Source organism: Syzygium oleosum, unplaced genomic scaffold (genome assembly GCF_021117445.2).
Source record: "Syzygium oleosum isolate NSW1041296 unplaced genomic scaffold, Sole_v2.1 Sole_v2.11, whole genome shotgun sequence".
Lineage (NCBI taxonomy): Eukaryota > Viridiplantae > Streptophyta > Magnoliopsida > Myrtales > Myrtaceae > Syzygium > Syzygium oleosum.
This window is the reverse complement of record NW_026607495.1, coordinates 4,606,939-4,625,716: the sequence shown is the minus strand read 5'-3', so window position 1 is coordinate 4,625,716 and position 18,778 is coordinate 4,606,939. Positions and strand designations below refer to the sequence as shown.

Sequence of the window (18,778 nt, the reverse complement as noted above, 5' to 3'; positions counted from 1 at the left end):
AGCCGTCCTACATGGCACAGCTGGCGCTGATGTGGAACAATTTTTACAACTTTTTATCAATTTTTTTACATTTTTTAATATTTTTATTTTCTTTTTTATTTTCTTTTATACTCCGCTGGTTGCCGAGCCTCAGCAATTGCCTCAAGACAAATCATAAAGGACTAAGCCTAGGCTGGCGAGGACGTCCCGTGGTTGGCGAGGGCCTGGGCTAGGCAGCTCCCGCCTAGATCTAGCGAGGGTTGCGACCCTCGCCTAGACCAAGCGAGGGTCGACCGGTGACCATGCGAGCCCAAGGTTGGAAAAAAAAAAGGAAAAGAGAACGGAAGAAAAAAGAAAAGAAGAAGAAAAAAGGAAAAAGAAAAATAATAATAATAAATTAAAATATTTGCAAAAATTTCGCACAAAGGTTTAGGAATATTTGTAAACTTGGGAAGTTTCGAATTAAATTGGCATCCGTACATTAAATTTAGGATTAATTGGTAATTTTTTCAAAAGGGAAAGTTGACAATTGTATTAGATATTTAGAGAAATTAATGATCTTATGATTGTGTAGTATATATAGATTCTTAACATACACCTAGCATTTTCAACCCAAAAAATATATATACATATATAGACACACACACACACACCTAGCATTGTTCAATCCACAGTGATATGAGGTAAGAATACCTCTTCTCATACAGTTTCTTCGCCCACATAGGCAAAAAAAAAAAGAGGAAAAAATCAACCAACCGGACACCCCAAGTCAGGAGAGCCAAATAAGCTGGACCCCACTTTATGCCGGAATTTCTTACAAGCTTCCAAAGGGGGAACATCTTCAGCTGATTGAGTGTCAGCATGCACTTAGGACAGCGACGTAGGAGAGCCTCATGAAACCCACATCACTTAGAAAATATTCGGATTGTGTGGATCATAATATCTTCCTAAACTAGTGGCGTGAGCTAAACATTGTTCTCGAGCTAAACCTTAAGCATGATAATCACGCAAATGTTTGATCGGCCGTCTTTTCCTTCAATCAGGGTGCCGATTGATGGGCCAAAGATGTTGGAAAATCGATGACGGCATTTCCAAATGAGCAATAGAAAGTGGTGATACATCACCAAAAGGCGATAGATTTGGTTTAGTAACTTGACATCTACTGTCACGCCCCGCACCCTACGAGCGCGCGATCACCCCTCGATGGTCGATCATTGAACGCGACGTCCCAGGACGCGTCGCCGACCCAAACAAACTACGCAAGCGGAAGCGAAATAAAATAACCCAAACAATAAAATATGACGAAGGGATAGCACAAAACAATAATTCCAAATACACAACATCAAAACGGAGTAGTGGTTTGGATATCCTACTTCACTATACAAAAGAGGGGCACACAAAAATATGGGGCAACCTGACCAGTCCTCCACTCCCGAGATACCCTGGTGGCGTCTCCAATCAATCACTGTCGCAGATCTGAAAATGGTTATATAATAACCGTGAGAATAACCGTGAGAACGAGTCTCAATAAGCAACCCCCTATACCCCCACATAGGCCAATGCGTACCCAGACAAGTCGTACATGCAATCTACCCCATATATAAAATAAAATCGCATCCTTATACTTACCTCACCATCGAACCCATGCTAACACTGCACGTTAGTCATAACATGGTAATGCAGTAATAGTAACTAAATAGCACATCGCAATTGCTCAAACGCCAACCACACTTGCACGCAATTCATCTTACTAATTCAACCACACATTCAACCAGCCAATTCAATCACACGCTCAACCAGCCAATTCAATCACACTCAACCAGCCAATTCAGTCACACTCAACCAGACATTTCAATCACACTCAAATCGCATGCGTGGCCGAACATCTTTCTCACGACCCGCGCCTCAGGTCCATTCTCACTGCCCGCGCCACTGCGCCTCAGGCCCACTTGACACACCGGCCATTCATGCTTTCACACGGACCGCCGTTAACACGTCCCAAGTCCGTAGCCCTCCGATCAATTCGGGTTCAATTCTAATGACCGACGTAAACACGTCCCGGTCCAACACACCTTTAACGGGCCACCGTCAACACGTCTCAAGCCCGCATCCATTTGGCACACCGGCCATTCATGCCTTCACACGGACCGCCGTCGACACGTCCCAAGTCCGTAGCCCTCCGATCAATCCAGGCTTGTCTCATGCACATGCACCACAACACAATTCGAAATTCTCACAAGTCGTACCAATCAAACTCAAGGCATGCTCACCACAATATTCCACCAACCCGACCTTCAAGTCGGTCACATTCAGCTATCATTTCCACTCACAACCGCCACGATAAGCCAATCATTGACTCACCACAATAGCCACAAATATGTACCCACAATCATCCCAATTTCAAATCACAAGCTCATGATTCCGACATTCAAGTAAACACATTCAATTAATCCAATTCACCCACAAGCGCCACGACAATTCAGTCATGCTATTTATCTCAGTCAATCACTAAATTAGCCACACAATTACCGCCACAATAATTCACAAATTGAGCACAATCAGTCAAATTAGCCCACGCCTAATTTAATTCCTAACCCGGTACCAAGCACATCCTAAACAAGTCTAAAAATACACATAGTCCTAAATAAGGAATAGGAGGTCACTTACTTGGTTTTGGCCCGGAGAAAATCGGCTCGGGCCTAAAATGGCCCCAGTGAACAAAGGTTCGAACTAGGCGCCAGCCAACAGGCGCGCTGGCCCGGCCAACACGGGCACAAAGTGGCCGATCGGCGTGCCTGGCGCGCGGCGCGGTGGCCGAACGGCGTGCCCGGCGCACGGCCGAGCGGGATGGACGACGTGCCCGGGCGACGGGCCGGCTGAATGGGCATCGCGCCCGGTGCACGGCTGAGTGGCCGAACGGGACGGGCCAAGGGCCGAGCAGCGGGCGAGCGGCCTGGTCGCGTGGGCAACGGGCCGGCCACAGCCTAGGCAAGCTCGAGCACGGCTGGGCAAGCGGCCTGAGCTGGCTTGGGCTGCTGGCTGGCCGGGGCTGGGATGGCCGAGCGATGGCGGCGACGGCGACGCGGCGGCGACGAGCTGGAGGGGAGGGAAAGGTGAGTCGGGGAGGTGGTGACAGCGGGAGAGAGAGAAGGAGAGAGAGAGAGAGAGAGAGATCGGGGCTGAGGAAGAGGGCGAACCAGCGGCGACGAGGCGGCACGATGCGGCGAGCGAGGGTGAGGGGGAGCCGGGCCGGACGGGGCGGGCGGCGGGCTCGCCGGGCACGCGGCGGGCCGGACTGTCGGAGCCGAAACAGGGGAGAGACCGAGGAGAAGAGAAACAGGGGGAGGGACTGGTCGCGCGGCGGCCGGAGGCGGCACAGCGGCGTCACGGGTGGCCGGGCGACGGAGGACAAGCCGACGGACAGCTGGACAACGTCGGGCCGCGGCGGACGCAGCGGCGAGCTGCTGCTCGCGTGCAGCGCTGACAGGGCCGGCAACAGGCGGACAGGGCCGGCAAGCGTCGGTCGCGGGTGACAAGCGGCGGCGCGGCTGGGCGAGCGGCGACGCAAGGCGAACGACGAACGGTGGGTGGTGGCTGGGCTGGTCCCGGTGAGCGGCAAGCAGGAGGCCAGAACAGTCGCGGGCGGAAGAGAAGACCAGCGAAGGAGAAGAAGAGAGGAAGAAAAGAAAAGAAAAAGGTAAAAGAAAGAAAGAAAAGGAAGAGAGAGAGAAGTGGGTGGGTCTAACAAGGGAGGGGGCAAACGTGCGCAGGGGGAAAAGGTGACCGGGGAGAGAGAGAGAGAGAGAAAGTCAAACATCATCATCGCGATCCAACGGCCCACGATCGAACTCGAAAACGATCTAACGCCCACGAAAATCCTAATTAATAATATAGGAAAAAGGGCCAAAAGAAAATAACCCAAAACACACTACGATGGAGGTCTACTAGTCCAAATCCGCACCCGGTCCAAAATTTCACTTTCTAGCTAATATGGGCAATCTCGTGGCTGGCCACAATAATACCGACACCGTCCAATTAAATTCGTCCCGAAACTCAGAGAAATTCGACACCAAAGTTTGGGCTCTAAATAACGGCCAAATTCGATCGAGTGCGATTCTAGCGAAATCTCTAATTTAAAAATAATAACCGAGAGTGATCAGTTCCCGGGCGAGATTTTACTATAAGCACACTGACGAATTACACATTTTATAAATCCCAACTATGGGCCGAAATTCGGAATGTCACATCTACTTGGTTGCAATTGATGCCACTCCTGTGGAGGAAATGACTCTTCTTCAAACAAAACTAGCTTCGATACCGAGATGAAATATGCCAAGATAGAATCGAGGAAGTTCTATAAATTCAATAGTGAAGAATACAAGCGATATTTGTAGATTGTACTGGTGGTTAATGATAATGAAGAATACAAGCCATATTTTTAGATTGTACAAGTGGTTAACTAAGGTAAGAATATCTTACTTCTATCCTATCCTCATTTACAGTAACAATTACAATTACCATTGAGGTATTTTTTTAAGTTAGGTTTTTAAATTAGTTTAGGGTAAAATTATTACAAGTGTACCTGATTGAGATTTTTTGTGATATTAATTCCTATTTTTAAGGATTCTAAACAAGAGGAGGCTCTTTTATGTTCAAATGATTCCAAGCTGGACCCACCTTTCGGCGTCCCTAAATTTATAGTACTAACTGAAAATTATGTGGACCTCGTTCAAGTCCTGCTGCAAATTTCTTGGCCCGATCCACTCCCACGGTCATCACGTGATGTGAATGCTGACTAAATGACAGGAAGAGGAGAGTCAACGAATCTGAGGAAGTTCTATAAACGGAAAGCGACCCTGCTTGACCTTTCACGTGTTTGTTTCATACGTGCTATTCAGTCTTGTTGCACAAAGTAAAACTGTGTATGGAATCTGCTGTACCAAAGTCTTTCTTTATCACTCCTGCTGCATGATTGGGCCATGATGTTCACGAGACACGAGATACATGTGCATGGATTAGTTCTGTTTCAAGGCTTAATCACAGCCGATGTGATTTTCAGGATTTAATCATAGCCAATATGGATGTGGATTTAGGATGTGGCACAAGCAATGTCCATCCATGGTTGTGATCTACTAATCAGAATATTACTTGGAAAAACTATCCTCGCACCACATATGAACGAAAATATGGCCAGCTATGTAAATATTTGTGCATATTATTAGAAGAGAAAATAATTTCATACCTTACTTTAATTTACAAGATCTGATGGATGGCGATTATTTGAACCACACTGAACTTCTATTATCTTGAAAGGGACCCTAAGTTGTTACAAAAAAACCAAATCCAAAGGAGATATCTCATGAACGTTAACATTTACTTGCCACTAATTTATTGAGATATTTATTTTAATTCTATATGGGACACAATTTTTTACTCTGTCGTTCACAACCCCCTTTCGTCTCCATTGATTCGGATGTAGATTGTGTATAAAAAAATTATGGGCAGGCTGTGTACTTCAAATTTTTCTATATTCCTATACTTGGAAGTGCATTTTCCTTATCGACAGCTGGGTTTAAGATTAGGGCTCAACATTTAATTTGACCCGACTTTTAGAAAGAATATGTCTATGATGATTTAAAGGAATTTTGCAATGTTAATATGCACTTTGAAGGTATTTTGCACATTAGAATTATACTATAGAAACTTCATTTTCTCCACTCACGGTAAAAAAACACTATTTAACAAATTATATCAAGTGCATAACAAAGATTTCTCATATACAAAATGTGACAATCGATTTGACTCAAGAGCATTTCACACGCTTTGCATTACTAATTGTGTTGAATTATTCAACTCCAAGCCAAACGGTTGTCAAACTCAAAGGAAACATCATAAAGTACGACATTCTTATAATTTACCACGTTTTCCAAAAGGTTACGGCTTTCCTCGTGGCATTCAAAATGTCCCAAGTATTTTGATATTCTAATTTCAATATTTCACGATGTTTTACATAGCCTTACTAGTTTTCATAGTAATGTATTTCATAAAGGTCATAATTATTTAAGTATCTTACATCTCTAGTTTAGAATGTTTATCATCATAACTCAATGAAAAAACGTAGTAGATATTTAATTATTCTAATTTCTAAAAAAATTATGTTCCTCGAAGGCTTATGAAGGTCAAAACACTGTAAATATATACAATGTAATATCTAAAACAAATTTACAATGCTTACAACAATTTGTCATGAACCAATGGAAATTGTCATAACCACTTAAAGAATAATAATGACATACACCGTTAGTGTAAAAAAAATGTTTTATTCAAATAGTCTCTCAAGATGGTGGTTCTAAGTTTAAGATGGCACGAGGCTAACTTACCAGTGAACAAACCTAGGTCCGGGGCAACGCGGAATTGAAGACATGTTCAGACTCAACGTCTCCACCTCAGCCTTGATACTGTTGAAGGCGGGCCCACTCGGACTTACCGATGGCAATGATATCGCCCGCATTTGGTCACGACTCGCCCACACTCACACCGGCTTTAAATGCGTTGTGTTGATATATAAGGTCGCGTGAGACTTATCTACCAGCCCAATAACTCGGGTCTAGACAACATGAATTCATAATTACATCTTAAACCCCGCAATCTGAATTGAAAATAGAAAACTCAGCAATAATTTTGAAATGATTAGAAAGGGAATATACTTTTGGATTTGCTAGTGTTGGTCTAATCAAGTGATGTTGACGATTTGGGTCAGCCGACATGTTATTAACATTCTTCATGATCACAAAACTATTACCTGGAACCGGATAACTTGGTTGTCTAATGCCAGGGATGTTGGGGCTTTTTAAAACATAAAATCTTAGGGACCATGCCCAACATACCTACATATTAATGTAAATCACCAATTTGTGTCATGTAGTTATCATCATGCGCATTGTCAATTACGTGTCTTTCGTACCATCGATAAAACATTTCAAAGCATAATATGCGCATTACCTTTAATTACATTAACTGCAATATATGAAATCGATTCGTCGCATTTTATTTCTTTCGAAACTAATAATTATAAAAGTTTTTATCTCGCCCTTCAGAATAATTCCTCATGTGTTATTGCAACGTCGACTTGAGGTCGTCTCATAGAATTTCTCTCTAGCATAAAAAGTCTACAATCTTCTACTAATTTATCTTAGTTAGAGAGTGCAATGCGGTAGATTTAGGAGGTCTAACCCTATTTCAAAATCGAACTGATTGGTGATATATAAGAAAAAGTCCATCCCAAATCGGAGTTGGGTTATGAAATAATAATCTCAAATTACTCAAATATGTAGAAGCCTGAAACTTACATCATTTACATTGTTTGTATATTTTTATTGAATAAATATATCAACTCGGAATATAATACTACCAAAATAATTTAGTACCTGACAATCAGATACACGGCCAATAGTTACAAAAGTAACAATTGTTTTTCCGTTTTACAAAGTAGCCTTTAGATTACAAAGGAGTAGTTCCTTAACATAAGAAATAGTCATGTATCGTGATTACAAAACTACTTATGCAAAGAAAAACTACAGTGACGTTGCATTGTTGCTTTTTAAACAAGTCTATTTTTTTTTATAGGAAATCTTACCAAAAAAAGCCTTAAAGATATTGCAAATGTGCCAATTCAGTCATAAACCTTCCATTTACCAAGTTAGTCTATCCGGCCAATTTTAGTTAAAGATCACTAACGTCGATCCCTGACATGATACGTGGCACGGCCAACACTAAAGTGGCAATTTTATAATTTTTTGAATTGTTTTATATTTTTATATTCCTTTTCTTTGTTTTCCCTTCTTCTTCCTTCGATCACCGAGCGCCAGCAATGCCAGTAATTGCCTTAAGACAAATCATAAAGGAATAAGCCTCATACTATCTCTTGGTCATCATCACTTAATTACCACTAATGTATCGATACATCAATCTAATTACTTAGCCCATGTAATAAAATGGAAAAACATTATCACCACCACTACTCTATTATCTATTTGTTATGTTTAATTAAAGTTGAATTTTAGAGAATATTCACTTTTTTATTGATTTTTTTTCTCTTTTTTCGTTTGTCACGTGGCCAAACAGATGACACAATATTGCCACACGAGTCATATTCGACCAATAAGTTTTTAGGTTATTTATCTGTTTTCTCAGGACTTCTATCTATTCTTGAGCGAATATTTAAAAAAAATTAATACATAAATAAAACATATCTTACAGGATTTTTTATTTTCGACATCTCTATTATATATCTTAAAATATTGCGGCAGTTACTGTTGAAACGAGCGTCACATTATATTCAACTAATAAAATATATATGTTGAATAGAAAAAACATCTTAAACTAAAAGATATTAAAAATTTCTTTAAAGTATACAAGCATCTAGCATAAACTTAACACGAGACATGCCAAATGCGTAGAGTTACTTAATCTTTTTATTTTGTCGTAAGTATAAACTTGGCGAAACAAATGTTGTAGCATATGCCTTATTGAGAAGATATTCTATGCTCGTTGTTTTGGATTCTAGAATTCTTGGTTTCCAATCGATGAAAGAACTTTATGTTAATGATCCCGATTTCTTACTCACCATCGACAATTGTAAACATGAAATTCAAGGCACTTATTTGATCCAAGATGGATTTCTTTTTAAGGGAAATCGATTGTATGTGACAAAGAGTTCCTTTAAAGAGATGTTGATTCGAAAAACACATGGCAGGGGATTAGCATGCTACTTCGAAATTATCAAAACTCTTGAAGTCCTTCGAGGGCACTTTTATTGGCCAAAGATGTATGGAGATGTTTACGCCATCATTTTCCGATGTGCGACGTGCTAGATGGTGAAGAGTCATTTTCATGAAAGGCTCTATACTCCCCTTCCGGTACCAACATGGCCTTGGGAAGATGTAAGCGTGGATTTTATCGCGGCGCTCCCTAGAACTAAAAGGGGCAGAGATACCATCATGGTGGTTGTTGTTGATCGATTTTCCAAAATTGACACATTTTATTCCGTTTTATAAGACGAATGATGCTTCTCACATGGCCGAGTTGTATTTCAAGGAGATTAGTGGTCTACATGAGGTTCCTAAGACCATTGTATCCAATCGTGATTCCAAGTTGCTAAGTTATTTTTGGGGGAAGCTTGGCACTAAGCTCCTATTCAGTACAATTTGCACCCCCAAACTGATGGCCAAACTGAGGTAACCAATTGCACGATCACCATTTTTTTTTAAGTATGGTAAATAATACTTCGAAGGATTGGGATTTAAAACTTGCACATGCTGCATTTTCTTATAGTTGATCACCGAGTTACACTACCGGTCGATTACGTTATGTATGGATCAATCCTTTTACACCTATCAACGTGATACCCATTCTATCCAACTTTCAAGTCAACTATGAAGCTGAAGAGAGAGCCAAAGTTATGAAGAAGCTTCACGATCCAAGATCGAAAGAGCAAACGAGTCAAACAAGCAGAGACAAAACAAGCATAGGTAGAAGGCTCAATTTCAACCCGGTGATCTTGTGTGATTACACTTGTGGAAAGAAACAATTCCATCTCGCCGAAAGAACAAGCTCATGCTTAGAGCTGATGGCCCCTTAAAATTCTCAAGAAAATCGGTGACAATGCGTACAAGATTGATCATCTTGGAGAATATGGCATCTAGGCAACTTTCAATGTAAGAAACCTCTCTCCTTATATAGAAGATGGGGAACTATTAGATTTGAGGATAAATCTCAAACAACCTGAGGAGTTTGATGCGGGAGCATCAACCTCTGTCGATTAGCCCTCAAGTTCAACTCGTGTTTCGTTGATTGAAACAACATATTCTCTTTTCATGCAAGCAAAAATCAATTTCTACTACAATTTAATTATGTGGGTTCAAGGATGAAGCTTGCCGATTATGCGACATAGTTGTGGATCTACGAGACTTGTTGTCGATTTCGAGAATCCCAATCGAATACCTAGCAATTGGAGGCTATTCTCATTAATTTCCTTCGCAGATTGTTCATCTTCCAATGTGTTTGTTCGGCTTTCAAGACTGGTGCATGTATTTAGAGTCTTGTCAAGTTTCTATGCATCTAAAGATTAGTTAAATGCATTTAGTCCTAGCTATTGAGTCTCTTAATTCATAGCTTTCAAGATTTTCCATTGTGTGAACTAGGGGTGTCAGAACCGAACCAAAAAATCGAACCGAGATACGAACCGAACCAAACCGAACCAAAATTTTTGTGCATTTCGGTTCGGTTCGGTTTTCGGTTCGAATACTCGAAAAAAACCATTCTTTTTCTTTCAGTTCGGTTTATTTCGGTTCGGTTCGCATCGAACCGAACTGAAAATACACCATTTGCTTTTTACCCTAAAAGGCTCTTCAGACCGGTGCTACTCTCTCTGGCTCTTCGTCTTCCTCAGCCTTACTTCCCAGATCTTCTGGCCCCATTCCGTCAAGAAGAGCTGGACACTATCAACCTCATCCTCGTCCTCTTCGCCATCATTTGCGAGTTCCTCAGCAGATCCAACCACGGCGGAGACGCGGGATCGTCGGGCTCGTACCCGAGGTCGGACTCGCGGAAGTCGTCGTCGTCGTCGTCGTCGAACCCGGCGACGCCGTACAAGTGGTACGATAGCTACGACCGTCGGAGCTCCGATCGGGGCGAATATGGGTTCTCCTCGAGTTCGTCTGGGAGGATGAGAAACAGCAGCTCGTACCCGGATCTGAGGGACGCTTGATTTACCTTCGTGTCTCTTCTTCCCTCTGCTTCACCAAAGGGATGCGGAGGTGGAGGGGCTGAGGGAGTGGGTTAGGCGAGCTGGTGGATGGCCTCGAAATGGAGAGGGCGGCTTTGAGCGACGAAAACCTGCGGCAAGCTAACATTTTTCTCCCCCAACACACTCAGCAGCTCCTTCCTATACGCTGAGTCCATCGACACATCCCTCTTGTCGACCCAAACCCCGAATCCCCTTAATATCATCCTCACGGCCTAACAATCCTCGAACGTCCTCCGAACTGGTGAAATACACCACAATCCTATCCTCCTTCCCCGGCAACCTAAACGAGCAGCCGTGATCGTACCCACAATCGACCGACTTCGTGGGTTTCAGCTTGGAAGGGGCATGAGCAACCACTACGGTTTGAGCCTCATCAGGGCCCCGAGACAGGGACTTGGCGGATTCGAACAAGCTGCAGAGCCTTTGGACCTTACCTTTGATGGAATCACCGGTGGTCATGAACGATTCGAACGAGCTGTAGATGCACGAAACCAGCTCACTCGAAAGAGGGCTTACCGCCACAGGGCTTTTCCGCGGGCTCCGCGCACATGGTGACCGACCGGTTGAACGGAGGCGATCTCCGCTTCCGTTCAGAACAAGAAGTTGAAGTTGCAGAATGAGAAGTTGGTCAGGGAGAAAGAGGAAGGGGAGAGAGCGAGCGATCCATGCGAAGATGAATAAAAAGCAAAAAAAAAAGAAACTGAAAACTGATCCGAACCAAACCGAATTAAACCGAACCAAATTGATTTTTCGGTTCGGTTCCAATTCGGTTCGAGGGGGTTTTGGCTCGGTTCAAGAGGGCACCCTTAATAGTTCGGTTCGGTTCGATTTTTCAAGAAAACCGAACCGAACCGAACCGTTTACACCCCTAGTGTGAACGATTATCTATTCAACATTTAGGCTTTGGTGGTGAGCTTTTCTATCTTGAAGTCCTAGATCATTGGCAGGTGGTTAGTCCTTTAAGCCTTGGTAGCAAGCTTCTTCAATCTCGATCTTTATCTTTGATTGGAAGTACGTCATTTATGCCTTGGTAGCAATCGTAATCTATCCGCATTTTCACTTACCCCTCGACATCCATAGCCATAAACTCCGATCTATCTGTATTTCCTTCAACATCACTCAAATCAATACTCGCCCACCCCACAACCGCAACAATAGGATCAGATTTGGTGATCTTATATAGATAATCACCAGTGCTTTAATCTACCTTTTTCTAGTGCAGTCCAAGTTGGTTGCTACTATCAGTTGACTCCCATTCCGATTCATTTAAAACTTTTGCTTTCTAGATTTTCTTCCACCTACTCCACTACAAAAAAAAGTAGATTTTAGCGACGAATTTTGCCACGAAAAAATTGAGAAAATTCGTCGCTAAACGAATTTGCGACGAAATTAGGGACGGAAAAAAATTCGTGGCTAATTCGGCGTCGCAAAATTTAGCAACGGAAAATTTCAATTTTCGTCGCTAAATTGCGACAGAAAAAAATTCGACGCAAAATTCGTCGCTAATTTGCCACGAACTTTTTCCGTCGCAAAATTCGTCGCTAATTTGCCACGAACTTTATTCGTCGCAACATTCGTCGCTAATTATTCGTCGCAAAATTCGTCGCTAATTTGCCACGAACTATATTCGTCGCAAAATTAGTTACTAATTATTCGTCGCAAAATTCGTCGCTAATTTGCCACGAACTATATTCGTCGCAAAATTCGTCGCTAATTATTCGTCGCTAATTTTCCACGAACTGTATTCGTGGCAAAATTCGTCGCTAATTTGCCACTAATTTTTTTTGTTAGTAATTTGCGACGAACTTATTCGTGGCAAAATTCGTCGCAAATTTGTCACGAAAAATTTTGACTTTTGTCATGAACATTATTCATGAACAAATTTAGCAACGATTTTTTATTAATTCTTTAGCGACGAACTCTGCGACGAATATCGTTTAGGGACGAAATTAGCGATGAAATTTTATTTTTGTAACGAACTTTTATAATTTGTGATCGTACAATAAAATCATTTATTTTATTTTTCGATTTTAAACTTAATTAAAAGCAAAATTAATTTCTGAAATTTATATTTAACATTGATTAAGCACTTAATAACATCAAAATATTATAATAATATGAAAATGAAATACATTCATCTACATTTTCCACAAGAATGACATAAATATTTTTCTTTATAGTACACATAATGAGAGAATAAATAATCTTGCATAATAACTAATCTTGCACAATAAACAATGACGACAGAAATGAATCAAAAACGAATATCCGGCTTTTAGCGACAATCTCCATCATATAAATACTGAACAAAACTAAAGACACGGTCCATGTGAGATGCTCACTTCCTTTGCTCTGTGAAGTTCACATACTGATCAAGTGCTTTCTTGTTTACATGATTAAACTATCGGCGCTGCTCGTTGCATCTGTGAAGCATATTCTGCAATTCTTTGATGCTCCTCCGTCTATACCTATAATCTCAAACATATAAAATGAGGTATGATGAGCTTCAATAGTGGAAACCAAATTAAAATTCAGTAGCAAAGGGAACATACGCCTCAAAAGCATTTTCAAAGTTAAAACATTTTCACAGTTAGACAAGGGAACATACGTCTCAAAAGCATCAGAAGATAATGGGCCCAAGTTCCTTATCTTTTTTGAGTACTCATCTTTTTAGCTGTAAGAGTATTACTCCAGCTAAAGAGTTGTTCAAGTTCTTTAGTTTCATCCTGAAGTGTTTTCTCATAGGTGTCCTCCAAAGCCGCATTCGAGCAATCATTTGAGAAGAAACCAAAGAGTTGAATACCAACATTTAGTCCACACTGAAAAAATTAAATAGTACCTTCAACTTTGCCATCTCATCTTTGATCTTTTTGATTTGCTTATTTGTTTCCGCTGTACTTTTATTAATTCCTGATAATTTTTGTTTCAATCAAAAGCGCGAACAAAATCTAAAGCTTCAAGACAACAATATTCCGATCAATCCAAAATTTCCACCTTCTAATCGCTGGGTTGCATCAATGACCAATGATTTAGTATCTTTTAGCTCCTGCCACTTTGATTCCGCTTCATTTTCATGCAAATCAATCTCTGATGAGGATATAATAGCCTCATACTCTTGCTTCTGCCTCTTGAGATTAGTTGCAAGGTTAGTCTCAAGCTCTGCTTTTCTTGTTTCCATCTGCAAACAAACAAAAGTGATGACCAATATGCACAAAAACAGCACAACTGTACTCTAGCAAGGTTCTCATTGCCAACCTCAATGCGAATATCAACAATACATAGAACTATATCCTACCTTTTCAGCAGTTACAGGCTTTGTCAACTGGGGATTGCGTTCTTGTTCTGAAGTGACAAGCAAGAGAATGAGCATCTATCCAAAGAAAGCTTCAAAAAAATTAATACATGAAGCACTACCTTCTGCAAGTGAAGTCTGAGTGTTCTTGAGCATCTATCCAACGATAGCTTTGTCCTCTCCATTTTCTTCCTTTCCCCCAGAAAAAACAAAAGGAAGAACACCCAAGAAAGAACTCACGCCGATTCGAGCCTCACCCCGCTATTCGCAACAGCATAAAAAAAGTCCAAAATTGCACGTCTATTCGCAAATTGGAGAACTGGGTCATTCATCAAACACTTGCAAAGCACCCTATCCTGACCCATTTACCCTATAAACTCACAAACATCATCTCCATTTCTCGATCAAGACTATACCCAATTCTAACGAAACAAGAGCAACGACAACCATTACAATAATCCAACGATGTATCTATCAGTTAACACACAAACATACTCGAGAACTTCAATAAAAAGGTCACAAAATCAGAGTAGACGGAACGTACAAATCTCGGAATGGGACTGACGGAACGTACAAATCTCGGAATGGCTGGAAACTATTGGGGCCCTCCTCCCACAGGTAGCCGTCCCTCTCGACGGTGGTGATGTTGCCGTCGACGCGGTCCCTGGCCTCGGTGACGACCACATCGGGGGCCCTGTTGCGGTGCTTCGTGGCGAGCGCCTGGGCGATGCAGAGCCCGCTGATCCCGCCCCCGACCACCACGCAATCAACCAGTCCCCCGCCGGCGGCCCTCGGCTGGGAGATCGCGGGGCCCTCGGTGAGGGAGCACCGGATCCCAGCGGGGCACGCAGGAGGGCTTGTGGGCGCGGAACAGGCGGAAGGCGACGGAGGAGGAGGCAACGGCGGCGGCGGCGGTGGCGGTGAGGGTGGCCATCATGGCTGGCGGAGGGGAGGAGGGAGCGACGGAGAGGTGTTTGGCGGAGGGGGGGTTCTGAGGAGTAGCAGAGAGAGAGAGAGAGAGAAAAACTGGGGTGAGGGCGGGTAGATTTGAGAGATTGGCGGGGAGCTAAATTCAGAGTTCGTCGCTAAATTTAGCGACGGATTCAGCGACAAAGGTGTGAAAGTGATTTTCGTCGCTAAATCCGTCGCTAAAAATAAAATAGTCACGAACGTGCCCGAAAGTGATTTTTGTGGCTAAATCCGTCGCTAATTAGCAACGGATTTAGCGACGACAAAATAAAATAGTCGCAAATGTGCCCGAATGTGATTTTCGTCGCTAAATCCGTCGCTAATTAGCCACGGATTTAGCGACGAAAATATAAAATAGTCGCGAATGTGCCCGAATGTGATTTTCGTGGCTAAATCCGTCGCTAATTAGCAACGGATTTAGCCACGAAAGTATAAAATAGTCGCGAATGTGCCCGAATGTGATTTTTGTGGCTAATTCCGTAGCTAATTAGCGACAGATTTAGCCACGAAAATATAAAATAGTCGCGAAAATATAAAATAGTCGCGAACGTGCTCCGAAAGTGATTTTTATGGCTAAATCCGTCGCCAATATAAAAATAGTCACGAAAGTTATTTGCCTCGCTAATTTTCTTTCGTCGCTATTTCCATCACAAATTAGCGACGAATTGGCGTTGGTTGCTAATGTTCCGTGGCTAAATCCTTGTTTTTTTGCAAAATTATAATTTTGCAACGAAATTAGCGACTACGCAAATTAGCGACGACCTATTAATGTTAAAAATTCAGCAAATACAAAATGTCGCCAATGTCATCGATAATTTTGTGATGAACACTATTTGTTGCCAATTAGCCACAAATAAGTTTTCGTCGCAAAAATAGCGACGACTTTTTTTGCGACGATTAGCGACGAAATTAACTACGACTTTCGTAACTAATTTTGTCAATTAGCGACCATCCAAATCCAATAGAAAATAAAATATCACAAATGTCATCGCACGAATAGTATTTGACTTGTCGCCATTTAGCGACGAATTTTCCGACGACCTATTACATTAATAATAATAACAATAATAATAATCAACAACAACAATAATTATTATTATTATTATTATTATGACAACAACAATAACACATGTCGCAATAATAATAATAATTACACATAATTAGTTAAAAGTCTCAAAAATCATAATCTTCATCTTCGTCTTGATCTTCATCTTCGTCTTCTTCATGAGCATCATCTTCATGCATCCTCTATCTCAAAATCCGATTCTTCAACACCTTCTAAATTTGATTCACGAATTTCTATTGGCTTCACATCTATTGTTGCTACACATGGATCTCGTAAAGTTTTAATGTTATATTCCTCAGTTTCAACCATGTTACAAACTTCCTCTTATTGATATGCTGTATCATTCAAGTATTCCTCAATTTTTCTTCGTGCTTTGATTTTACACACAACCCATCAATCAGTTTTGTCACATTTCAAATTAGGATATGATATACGAATTTTGATGCGGAATTTATTAGTGGTGCAGAAGTCCAAACGGAAGGCGAAACGGTGACGCGACTATAACAGGAGGACCTGATCAACCAAATTTGGTCGGTTGAAGCGAAACGGCTTTCTAAACACAACTCACTGCCGTTGGCGATGATCGACGATGGATTTTAGCGATTCAGGATCATTTAGATGACTTTTTCAATTATTTTAATATTTTTTCTTGACTTAATTTTCATTTAAGGGGCCGTTTTGTAATTTTTATATTTGACGCTTTGTAATTTTAATTTTAGGGTTATATAATCTTGTTTAAGGTTTTTATTTTTGACGATATAACATTATCATCAATATCGAATTTCGAGATTTCTTTCTCTAAGCAAGGTTTTGCTTGAAATACTCGTTGGACGCTTTGTCAAATTTTGTGACGAATGTGCCACAAAAATTATTTTTCGTCGCAAATTACGTTGCAAATTAGCGACGAATTTAGTTTTTGTGGCTAATTCCGTAGCTAATTAGCGACGGATTTAGCCACGAAAATCACTTTCGGAGCACATTTGCGACTATTTTATATTTTCGTGGCTAAATCCGTCGCTAATTAGCTACGGAATTAGCCACAAAAATCACATTCGGGCACATTCGCGACTATTTTATACTTTTGTGGCTAAATCCGTTGCTAATTAGCAACGGATTTAGCCACAAAAATCATATTCGGGCACATGCGCGACTATTTTATATTTTCGTGGCTAATTCCGTCGCTAATTAGCGATGGAAATCAAATTCGGGCACATTCGCGACTATTTTTTATTTTCGTCGCTAATTAGCGACGGATTTAGCGACGAGAATCACATTCGGGCACATTCGCAACTTTTTGATTTTTTCATCGCTAAATCCGTCGCTAAAATCACACTCGGGCACATTTGCGACTATTTTATATTTTCGTCGTTAAATCCGTCGCTTTAGCGACGAAAATCACATTCGGGAACTTTCGCGACTATTTTATATTTTCGTCGCTAAATTCGTCGCTAAATAGCGACGGATTTAGCGACGAGAATCACATTCGCGACTATTTGATTTTTTCGTCGCTAAATCCGTCACTAATTAGCGACGAAAATCACATTCTAGCACATTCGCGACTATTTTATATTTTCGTCGCTAATTCCGTTGCAAATTAGCGACGAATTATTTTTCGTCGCAAAATTAGCTACGATTTTTTTTCGTCGCAAATTAGCGACGGATGTAGTGTTCGTCGCTAATTCCATCGCAAATTAGCGACGAAAAAAATTTATCGCTAATTTGCAACGAAGTTTGTTTTTCGTTGTTAATGCCGTCGCAAATTAGCGACGAATTTTTTTCGTCGCTAATTTTTCGTGGCTAAATTCTCATTTTTTTTGTAGTGCTCTATATAAACGATATAATTGTCTTTGGATTTCTTCATTTTCGTCAGGAACCTTAGTACGCAATGTGAGCAAACTTCGAAACTTCTTTTGTGACATGTTGGTCTGGATGAATGATACGTGCACTTTCTACCCATTTTACTTCGACAGATGTTCTTCAAAGTACTCATTATGCTGCAAACTCATTGGATCAGGGTTATAGGCAAACAAAAGACATCAAGCGTAAAGAAACGGATAAAGAAATGAGTTTGCGGCTTGGGCAGGCCTCTTTATCAAATCTTTGAATAAGTTTGCAGCTTGGGCAGGCCTGGCTCCGGTCCAATCGGGCCATGATCGGATCTAGTTATGACAAGATCTGACTTGTAGAGGCTAGAAGTACAAATCCTACACCACTATATGAGACGAGACATAATCCAAATTAAAAGGCTAATCAAATAGCGATTACAAGATACGCTAAATTCAAATGGTATAAACTTTGGTTTATGGTTTGGGAAATATCTCTACTAATAAATAACAGCCACATTTCGACATGTATCAACACCGAATGGCAAATTTTTACGCAGCAAAAGCTTTCAACAAATCTTTTTACACATTTATCATTGGATAGATGACACATGAATGAATATAATACCTTTCCTTTTTCCTCCATTCTCTTGTCCAAAGTATTACTGTCTATCTTAACAATCATAGTTACGAGAATAAAGAAATGAGTTGCTGATTTCCTCGTATCATTAAGGATCATGTAAATTCATTCTTTTGGTTATTAAAAAACCTCCAAGAAAACTCAAAAGAAGAGAAATCATTAATTCAATGAATTATTCTGAATTATTTTACTCGCATAATAA

At 41.1% G+C, this 18,778-nt stretch overlaps 1 protein-coding gene and 1 pseudogene across 1 annotated transcript; both read right to left on the bottom strand.

Moving 5' to 3' along the window:
* Positions 1-10,535: 10,535 nt before the first annotated feature.
* On the bottom strand, positions 10,536-11,414 carry LOC115673839 (uncharacterized; annotated as a pseudogene).
* Positions 11,415-13,684: 2,270 nt separating this feature from the next.
* On the bottom strand, positions 13,685-15,124 carry LOC115673792 (structural maintenance of chromosomes protein 3-like). Its single transcript, XM_056315840.1, has 4 exons — positions 14,653-15,124; positions 14,201-14,448; positions 14,082-14,128; positions 13,685-13,964 (listed from the first exon to the last, which is right to left on the bottom strand). The coding sequence occupies exons 2-4, from the start codon at positions 14,232-14,234 to the stop codon at positions 13,743-13,745; spliced, it is 303 nt and encodes a 100-aa protein (XP_056171815.1). The 5' UTR covers positions 14,235-14,448; positions 14,653-15,124; the 3' UTR covers positions 13,685-13,742.
* Between the last annotated feature and the right edge of the window lie 3,654 nt (positions 15,125-18,778).